This window comes from Marmota monax, unplaced genomic scaffold, assembly GCF_021218885.2.
Source record: "Marmota monax isolate L192 unplaced genomic scaffold, Marmota_monax_Labrador192_F-V1.1 WCK01_AAM20220418_F8-fsc00122, whole genome shotgun sequence".
NCBI lineage: Eukaryota > Metazoa > Chordata > Mammalia > Rodentia > Sciuridae > Marmota > Marmota monax.
The window spans coordinates 7,462,899-7,474,060 of NW_026695223.1; the positions used below are offsets into that span (position 1 = coordinate 7,462,899).

An 11,162-nucleotide genomic window follows, 5' to 3' on the forward strand; every position below is an offset into this window, starting at 1 on the left:
GAATGATGTCCAGTTCCATGATTCAAGAATGCCAGATGTTGACAGCAAACACTACCAAATCACTGCCTGAGGATGTGCATTAGAAATATGCTTAACTTGGCTCCAGATCTTGACATCCTTGACATTCCTTTGAAGAGGACAAGGGGTAGGGCAATTTTGAACAGGAGGCTCATAACCTGGAATGCAGACCTGGTACAGAGAGGTGGAGAGAATAGCATGAGGTCATCGGGCTCATAGATGAAGAGTTAGAAGAGAGACTCAGAAAAAGGAAGGCAGGGATGTCTACAAGTCAAATTTTATCTTCTCCAACCAGGTGAAAGTTAACCCAGGTTCAGACATCAGCCTGTGTGCTTGTGTGAATTCCTCACCCATCTTGTTCCTGTGACAGATATTTCCAGCTAAAGTCATTACAAGGTAGTAGATTGTTAAAGAAATAGGAAAATGAATAGTACAAACTTATCAAGTAGAATAGCATTAGAAACAACATTTGATTTGTTAAAATATTGTCTGAATTTTTATAATAATGAGAGTGTAGCAGTTTCTGTGGAATCATTACATTTTGTTTATTTAAGAAAGGATTTTGATTGATTGAAATTTAATTTTAAATTAAGTGCATTGTGTCATGGAAAGAGTTGTGTGAGGAATCTGAACATGTCTTTTTTTTTTTGGCTTTGAGGAAAATATTTTGATATTTGCTGCAGCTAGTACTTTCTGGATAAAGGGAGAAGACAAAAGTAAAGATCCTTTTAATAGGGCAAAAGTTAATATGTTTACTGAAAATATTTGATGTTTGCTGTCCATACCCCATCCCTGACTTTTCTTGCAATTTCTATGTAACTGACACCTAATGCTCTCACTTTCTACTTATAGGTAACACATTGTAAGGGTTAATATAAGCTGTTGTGCTGGTTCACAGTAAATTTGGTACATCGTATCATCAACCTCCCATTTCATATTATTTCCTTTTTGAACATTTCACACACAAAAAAAACCAAACAAGTCTCAACATAAACCAAACATCAGGCATTAGTGACACAGATTCAAGGAGAAAATTTTTCATGGACTATTTCAATTGCATATGTCATACTTTGTCAGATATTCTGTTCTTTGTCAGATATTATGTTCACAGTAATTCCTCTACCTTCACCACAATTCAGAAAACACAGACAAGAGGAAGTCCTTTCTTAATGGGGCTCATGTCTAAGATGAACCACAGCTATGTTGCTCTTCAATACTGTGTTCTGAGCATGCAGCTTTGATTTCTTTTCTTTTCTTTTCTTCCCTCCCCCCCCCCCCCCCCCCCCCCGCTCTCTCTTTCTTTCTTTCGAAGAGAGAGATATCTCAAAACATATGGAGAGGTTTGCTTTCAGTTTGGTTGAATAAGAGAATGGAAGAACCCCAAAGGTAAAACAGGATTTCATTGTTAGATGCTGGCAAACATTAGAAGCAGCTGGAGCTGGACAGATGCTGAGAAGCAGTCACAAGTCGTGTGTGCCCAGGAGGACGAGCTCATTGACTACTGGCTGCTGATTGTGGAGCAGGATTTTGGTCATCAGCTACCTGCCCAGCTCTGTGCTAAGAGGCTCTGGTTGTCTTGATTGTACAGGCAAATGGAGCAAAGAGTTTACAGTTTTCTCTTAGCTATTTGACTTCAGTGAAAAATGGAGGCTTAGGGAGAGCTATAGAACCTATAAGTTAATTACAGCTGAAAGGTTAACTAACCTCTGGCTTCCAATAGTGGGGATTAGAGCTGAAGCACACTATGTGGTCCCTAGTCCATTCACTATATGTAAGTACAGATAGCCATGTACTGAACTGGATGGTGAGTCCAGTGTCACATGAAGATGGCATTTACTTAAGATGTGTCAAAATTATCCAGACAGGCTACATTTTCTCCTTCGTTTCGCTTCAAAATGCACATGATATTTCTATCTTACTTATTTACTATGAGTCCTGAAAGGAACTCTATGTGTGCAGAAAAAGGCTGATGTAAATATCAACTTTGTGAAATCAAGACAATAGCCCTGTAAACAAACAGAAATTCCAATTGGTTGAAAGTAATCAGCTAATATATCAGTGAAAAATACTTAAGTATGAGCAGTCTAATGTGTAATAGATTTTAGTGTAAAAGACAGTATGGTCATTACTACAATTTGAAAAATTCAATTATTGATAGAACAGGATTATACAGTGGATCATAGGGAAAAATCTTCTTTCAAAATACATTAAACTTTGTAAACTCTTAGATATATGCATTTTGTCTGTGCATGAAAATGATTTAAGTAAAATTGTATTTTCATGGCATCAGGTTTGAGGGAGACCTGAGAGAAGCATTTCTCGTGGTGGCACACAGCTCTGTGAACTCTGAGATGGTGCTTCTGAGAATACTGCTTTGGTTTGCTCTTCATCAGGCAGGAGAGTGGCAGTGTTGAGACTCTAGTCTGGCCTCCATCCTCTGTCTCTGCCCTCTCTCCCCTGCCTCAGTTCTCTGTTCTTTCTTATTTTTATACTCTCGTAAAAGGAATATTACATTAAAATGAAGGAAACTAAATAAGATGTAGAATTGCTGTAACTACACCACATTACCGCCGGGCTTTAACAAACCTCCAAGACCAGATGTGTCCTTCTCAATGCATTGACCCCTCTCTCTGAAACAGAGTAGATACCCAGCACATTGGGATCAAGCCTTTTATCTGGACCTAATGAATGATCTACAGACTGACACAGCACTGGCAGCTCATACGTTGATGTGTTCAATTGTTTCTCTTTTTTCTGCCTCTCTCTGCAGATTAAAAATATTTAAATTTTTAAATGGAACGAGATAACCAGACATGGGTGAGTGAATTTATTCTCCTTGGATTGACCAGTGATTGGGACACTCAAGTCTCCCTCTTTGTCATCTTCTTGGCCATGTACCTGGTGACAGTGCTGGGGAACTTCCTCATTGTTCTTCTGATCAGACTGGACAGCCGGCTGCACACACCCATGTATTTCTTTCTCACCAACCTCTCCCTCGTGGATGTGTCTTATGCCACCAGCATCGTCCCTCAGCTGCTGGTGCATTTCCTGGCAGAACACAAAGGGATCCCATTCCTGAGCTGTGCTGCACAGTTGTTTTTCTCCCTGGGCTTGGGTGGGATAGAGTTTGTTCTCCTGGCAGTGATGGCCTATGACCGCTATGTGGCAGTGTGTGACCCCCTGCGCTACTCAGTCATCATGCATGGAGGCCTGTGCACTCGGTTGGCCATCACATCCTGGCTCAGTGGCTCCATCAACTCACTCATGCAGACCACCATCACTTTCCAGCTGCCCATGTGCACAAACAGGTACATTGATCACATATCCTGTGAACTCCTGGCTGTGGTCAGGCTGGCCTGTGTGGACACCTCCTCCAATGAAGTAGCCATCATGGTTTCTAGCATCATCCTTCTGATGACGCCCTTCCTCCTGGTGCTCCTGTCCTACGTCCACATCATCTCCACCATCCTGAAGATCCAGTCCACAGAGGGAAGGAGGAAAGCCTTCCACACCTGTGCCTCTCACCTCACTGTGGTTGCCCTCTGCTATGGGACCACCATTTTTACCTACATCCAGCCTCACTCCAGCCCCTCTGTCCTTCAGGAGAAGCTGATCTCTCTCTTCTATGCCACTGTGATGCCCATGCAGAACCCTATGATTTACAGTCTACGGAATAAGGAGGTGAAGGGCGCCTGGCAGAAACTATTAGGACAATTCTCTGGGTTAACTTCAAAACTGGCAACAGGATGACTCAGGAGCATCACTGGAGAAGAGAGCTGTGCCTGAGGGCTCCCCACCCAACTTTATGGAACAGGCTTCAGCTGCATTGCCCTGGCAACCAGGAAGCAGATGACATAATGTGCTGGTGTTTTATGTAGGTGCCTGTTACGGAGGTGTGTTGGGTATAGGAATGTGGGAGTATTTTGTGTCACAGCAGTGTGTCAGGTAGAGTTAAGCACTGCTGATATTGATCTCACCTCCCTCTCTCAATCTCCATTCCCAAGGCCCAAGACAGGACAGACTTTTTTGATTCATCATATTGTTTCTAATTGTGACCCTATTCACAGTTCTTCCCTCGGACCCCTTGTCCTTAGCAGACACATTTTGGGAAAGGTTTAAGTGTTTCCAGTGGAAACAAAATGCATTTTCACATTTGAAGTCTCACCTACAATAACGGGTGGTATTGTAGCATGTGCAGTAACTGCATGAATCAACCCTCTGAGGAGGGTGTTGCTGTCAAGGCTGATAGAAGTGTCTTTGCAGCACCCACTGATTGTGGATGCAATGCCATTCACCAAGTGATGCAGAAAGACTGGAGAAAGTTTAAGGTCTTTTGCAGTAATTGGTTTTAAAAGAAAGGTAGTTTGCACACAGGGCAGTTGGTGGCCAAGGGAATACCAGGCACAATGGTGCATGTCTGTAGTCCTTGCACCTCAGGAGCCTGATTGAGGAGGATCACAAATTCAGCAATTTAGTGAGGCACTAAATTAGCAAGACCTTGATAAAATATAAAAAGGGCTGGGGATGTGTCTCAGTGGTTAAGCACTCCTGGGCTCAATCCCTGGTTAAAAAAAAAAAAGAGAAAGAAAGAAAACAAAAAAGAAAAAGAAAAACACTAAATCCGCTTTATAATTACATTGGTACACATCTGTTCATAGATATTTATCTCTACTTTTACCAAGATATGAAAGCTTACTTTCTTGTTTAAGTAGAAAATTGTAATTAAATTAAATATTAAATTAAATATTGTGTGTTATTGTCACCAAAAATTTACTCCAGTAGAACTCTAAACTCATACTTTAAAAAATAGTTTTATGTATGTATTTTCATCTATGATTTTTGATGTCTGCAGGAATTATTAGAAGCAAGAATTATGGGAAACTTAAGAAAATACCATGAATCAAATTCAATAGTTTATCTAGCTCATTGTCCCAAACTCCCAATAACACAGGACTTTTTAAAAAACAAACCTACAGATAAAGATTAAAGATCTTACAGAAATTTTATGAACCCAGAATTACTGTCCAACTGTAGTGTAAATAATGCATAAGAGCAAAAATAAAAAGTTTTCTAGACATGCTGACTCCTATGTGACTTTTTGAGGCTATAACTTTAATTAAAGGAATTTAAATTCAAGAATGGGCAATATAACTGCATACAAAGTGGTCTGAGAAATCACAGAAAAAACTGAATAGGTCCAATTTAGACTAGCAAGCCAGTTGGTCTCAAGAATATCTTTAAAAAAATAACAATGGAGTATATACCAAATAATACACTTTCTAAGAAGTTAGATATCAAATAACATGATAAATAAAGTGCAGTATGTCAACTCTCAATAAAGAAAAAATAAAAATGATGAGATCTGTCAGGAAAAAAATAGAATGGAGGGTACATAAGTTCCTAGTATGAAACAGCAAAATATGGCATGATTAAGGAATTGATAATGAGCAAAGAAGATGGGGTATTTTTTCCTGGAAGACCTAATACCATGAAAGAGAAGTATAATTCTAGTTCCACAACGAAAAGTTCTTTTTTTATTGCAACATTATAATTTTGCGTATTTGGGTTCATTCTGACAAAATAATACACGCAAAGAATTTTATTTCAATTCCCATTACCCCCACTCTCCCTCCTCTCCTTCCTCCTCTTCTCTACTGATCTTTCTTGCTCCTTTATTTATTTTTGACTGGCATTTTCTACACATACATAAAGGTGAAATTCTTTTGGATACATTTGTGTGTGTATGTAACATGGTATTGTTAAGTTCATTCCATATTTCTTCCCCTTTCCCTTCTTTTCTCCCTTCTTCTCCTCTCTCTTCTAATCACTGATTTTCCCTCTATCTTTGTGACATCCTCTACCCTCCCCAGCCGACTTCTTTCCCTTATTTTGCTCTCACTTCCACATTTGAGAGAAAACATTTGGTTCTTGATTTTCTGGGTCTGGCCTATTTCACTGAGCATGATCTTCTCCAATTCTATCCATTTTCCAACTAATGCCATTATTTCATTCTTCTCCATGGCTGAGTAAAACTTCATTGTGTATATATGCCACATTTTCTGGATCCATTCATCTGCTGTTGGCCTCTGGGCTGGGTTCCTAACTTGGCTATTGTGAACGGGATGTATCACTAGAATATGCTAATTTTAGTTGTTTTGAATAAGTACTAAGTCATGTCATTTAAAGAGATTTCAGACATGAAACTTCTCCCAGGTTGGAATTACCATGTGGATCTCATTCCTTATAAAATATTATGGTCCTGCCTCAATATACACAGAGCATAAATAGGAAGAAAACGTATGCAGATGCTTTACCCTGATTACTGTGAAGGGTCATATGGTCAACGTGTTTGTGACTTTGCTCCACCAACGATCCCATGATCCCTTTGCTCTCAGGGAGAAACTCAGGCTGTTTGGGGTCTTCACAAGGAGAGTTATTCAAATCTTCATTTTTCAGGAAGAAGAAATGCTGAGAGTAGGAACTAGATATGAACTAACAGGCTAATATATAGGCATATTTCATCAAATTCTATTTTCATTTTTTTATTGTATAGGCTTTTATTTTTAAAAAGACTGTAGTTTTTCAGCAAACTAAATTCTTCCAAAATTAAGGTACTTGAGAATGTAGGCATCCCTAATTCATATCAGCTTTTGAAAGACATTTCCAACAGAGAGGAAAGTATTGTTTGTGCAGTGAAAAATTATGATAATATTTTAAATAATAAATCTTTAAATAGAGCACTCCAAAAAGTTAAATACTGAACAGTATTTGAAAATAAAATCTTGCTCAGAAATTAATGACACAAACATCATTGGAAATTTTTCTTTAAAAAAGTCATAGAACAGAATGTCATAGTTTTTTTTTTCAAATAATCACCCCAAGAAGACCCATATATGGCAATTGTGTATGATGTCACTGAAAGTCATTTTATGCTATAATTTTACCCTCAAGTTGCCTTCACTAATTTCTTTTTAAAATAGAACTGAGTTGTTTGTCCAACTTGGATTTCCTGTGCAACCTGGATTTTTTGGTGATGTCCTGGGATATAGTTTTTCCTTCATTGACCATACATCTGTTACATCTAAAAGTTTGATGAGATTTAAGTTTACTTTTTTCTGACACTAGAACTTCATAGATCATCACAATACTTCTAGCAGGAGTTCTGTTTTTCTAGGGTTTATTACAGTTATTATATTACCTAGTACAAAGTTTCTTAATAGGGACAAATGTCTATGGATATTTGGGGCTGAATGATTTGTTGTTATGAGGACTATCCCATGCATTTTTATGACATTTAGAAAAATTCCTGACTTAATAGATAGCAATAGCACCCCCACTTACAAGCAAACATTTCAAAGATTGCTTGTAGGAGTGAGATCAAACCTAGCTTCATTGATTTGTTTTGTGCTGTAAGAGGGTAAAATGTGCCATCTCTTATTCCTTATTATCTAAAATACATTAATAAAATAGAAATATTACTCTCACAACTACTTCAGCTTCCTGGGGCATAGTTAGTACAGGAAAGGAAGAATAAAATTTTAGTTCCCCTCTTTTCTTTACTATTTTTAATACAGCAACTGAGACAGTACTTTTCATTATCATTAAGAAATTATCAGTAAAAATTTATTTGATCTATCTTCATCCATTGCAATTTGATTCTTTTTGATGTTCAAATTTCCCATTTTGAATGAATGAGAGCCTCAGTTTCCTATTGCTGTCATAAGTAAATACTATAAAATGTGTGACTTGAAATAACACAAGATTATTAACTTACATTTTGGAGGTCAGAGTCTGAAATAGATTTCATTGGGCCAAAATAAAAATATCAACTGGGCTGCATTCCCCTTTGGAAACTCTAGGGGTCAGTCTGTTTCTTATTTTCCTTTCCTTCCCAGATGCCACCATTCCTTGGATAATGGCCATGGCTTTCATCTCCAAAGTCAACAGTACAACACAGCTCTCGGAGACAATGGCATTAAAAGATCACAATCTGAGTGTCTCATTCAACTAGATGTTTAGAGTTGACACAGCCGCTGGTGAGATTGAAACTCAGCAGAAGTAGTAACTGAAGGAATCCTGGCTAATTGGAATCCAACTTGCTGAACCAATATGTAGTCTCCATCTTTGCTGCCATGACCACTGGTGTGCTCAGGGAAAGTGGTTGTTTGACACCTAAGGTAGTGAGTGTGCTTGTTCACTTAGGAACTGACAATTTTTTCCTGTGGAGATTTTGTCTTAAACAGTCACCCAGGATGTACATGAATTTACTTCTATTTTTCTCCAATCCTCTGTGTCACCAAATCCTCTAAATACTATCCTCTTCTGTCCAGTCAAACCGTGAGAAATTTCAGTGCATTTCTTGATTGCGGAAAGTTTTCTTCACTGTATTTCAGGCCTATACCTTCTCGGTTTTGTAGTGATAGGGACTTCATTGGTGGCCATAATCCATGGGCTTCAGGCATAGTTTTGGGGTGACAGGAATAGACAGGATGGGAGTATTAGGTACCTGTTTATGTCACTTGCTTGGGTTTTTAGAGTCTGGTCAGCCCTAGTCTCAGATGTTTTGGCTCCTCAAATCACTCTTGGTTAGACAGTTCCAAGTACTTGTGACCTGGTTTCCCACGGTCAGTCATTCAGTTACTACTTAGGCCCAATAGGAAGACAAGGGCTAATTCTGAAAAGCACAGCTATCTTCCTGAAGATTTGGTTTCTCCCCCAAACCCCGTACACTACCATGTCAATGTTCTAATCACGGCTTCCCACAGACTCTATATAGGATTCCAATCTGCCATATAACCTTTCAGTACCAATAAGAGGCAAGTGACAGAACTGTTGATACTGCAGATGGACCATCTGGAGACCACAGTCCTACTTTGGGCCCCTGTGGATACTGACATCCATCTGCAACATGGTGTATTCATGATAAACTCCAAAGTGTACAAGCATGGAAAACACTGAGACTTGAAGCACAGGTGCAAGTAAAGGCGGAGATTGAATCTACATCATCAAAATAAAAATTTCAAAGATGAATACCCAGATTGTCAGGCCCTGAGTACCAGGTCACCAATTAGAAAAGGTATTCCTTTACATAGTATAATGTTGAGGATATCGACATTAACATCTCTCTCTGCGTAGGCTGCCAGGATCACCGTGTCACAATGAGTTCCTATGAAGTACAGCTTGTCCTCCTCTTACATTTCAACCTATTCTTTGTTCTATTTATTTCTTGGATCAAGAGCAAGCCAATGAGAAGCAAATTGGATCTACATTCTAGATCAGATTCTTTGGTGCCAAGATGGAGTAGACACCCCCCAGGGCCCAGGCCTCACCCTTTCTTATGGAGGGATCAGCTGGGTGCCACATTTTTCTGAGACTGGGTTGGAGGCTGCATGGCTGGGTCGGGTAGATACCGTCTGCTTCTGTGTTCTTGTCTACGCAGTCATGAAATGAATGAAGATGAAATATCATAGAATTCAAGGAGGGAGTGATTTCCTCCTGTCCCAGGGATCAAGGACATACGGGATCCAGGCCCATGGAGTTGAAGTTGCTGCCTGAGAGGCCTGAGTCCTGAGTTACTGACTGGACAAAAACTATTGAGAAAAGCCACTCCACTTTTGTTATCTGTATAGGAATTTGGGGTAAAGGAGATAATAAATTTTGCAAGCCACAGATGTTTTTTTGGATTATTTGTTTCAGCAATTAGCCCACTTTGAATAACATAATGAGATTTTTTTTTTATTTTAAAATTCTCTTTTTACAAATATCCTTTGTCTACCTAATTAATATTGTGCTTCTTAAAAAAAATCAAATAATCTTTCCCTTCAAGCAATTCACAATGTAATTGATTATTGGATTTTTGTAATTATGGTGAAAGCATGTAACATTGTTTTAGCGTTTCACATTTTAAAGTAGGCAACAAGTGCTCAGAATATGATAATTGAAATATTTCATGTATTTGTCATACAATATAAAGTAATGTTAAGTCAATACTCCAAATCCCTTATTGTATATTTTATGTTTTGAACCTAAATGTTATGCTAATATTAATAAATAATACTATTCTTTTTTTAACTGTATGCTTTTAGTAATGTATAACTTGCAAATAGCAAAATTCATGCTGTTTTTGTATAATTATGTGTTTTGAAAAATGCATACAATGAAGTAAGCATCACTAATATCGAGATATGGAAAAGATCTTTTATCCCGGACTCTCATGCTGCTTTGAACTCAATCCACTCATTTGGACACCAACAATGTCAGTCATTGATCAGATATAATTTAAATACAATCTCATATACATATAGTATAAATGTAATCATAAAACGTGCATCCTTTTGAGTTTGACATCTTTCTTTTAGCATAATGCACTGGAGACGCAGTCATGTTGTTACCTGTTGTTAGTCTACTCTTTTTTTTTTTTAACTTCCATGTGATATTCTATTGTAGGGACACATTGTGATTCGTTCATTTACTATTTTATAGTCCATTTGGATAGTATTTGACAATTATGAATGAAACAATTGAAAGTTCATGTTTTTATTTCATTTATGTGAAATCAACTCTTATATAAGAGTTGTACAGCAGGTGGTATGGTGGAGGCATGTTTAGGTTCATAAGAACATAACTAATTGTTTTTAAACCATTTGAATTTGCATCAGCCACATATGAGAGTTCCAGTGATTCCACCTCACAACAACACTTTATCATTCTTTTAAGGGTAGGCATAGGTGGAAAGTGGCTTCTCACTATAGTTTGAATTTGCATGTACTGAAGACCTAATGACGTTGAGTACTTTTCCCCTGTGCATTTCAGCCATCTGCAAACCTTTGATGGCATGTATGCTCAAATCTTCTACCCAGTTTTCACTGTACTTACTCTCCATTGGTTTATGAGGATTTGTTGATATTATATTTATCATATAATAACATAGTATTGTGTCCTGGGTACAGGTATTTTAGGAGATATGTGTTTTGGACACATCTTTACTTGGTCTTTGGTTTGTCTTTTTATTCTCTTAGCAGTGACTTTCATAAAGTAGAAGGCTTCAATTTTGAGAAAATTAAATTTATCCATTTAGTTCTTTTACCGATCATGATTTGGTGTGTTACCTGGGAAATCGCTGCCTAATTCAAGGTCACAGAGAT

At 38.0% G+C, this 11,162-nt stretch overlaps 1 protein-coding gene across 1 annotated transcript; it reads left to right on the top strand.

Annotated features, from left to right (window-relative positions):
• The first annotated feature begins 2,811 nt into the window (after window positions 1–2,811).
• On the top strand, window positions 2,812–3,768 carry LOC124086169 (olfactory receptor-like protein OLF3). Its single transcript, XM_046434187.1, has one exon. It carries the CDS (start codon window positions 2,812–2,814, stop codon window positions 3,766–3,768), a length of 957 nt encoding a protein of 318 aa, XP_046290143.1.
• The last annotated feature ends 7,394 nt before the right edge of the window (window positions 3,769–11,162 follow it).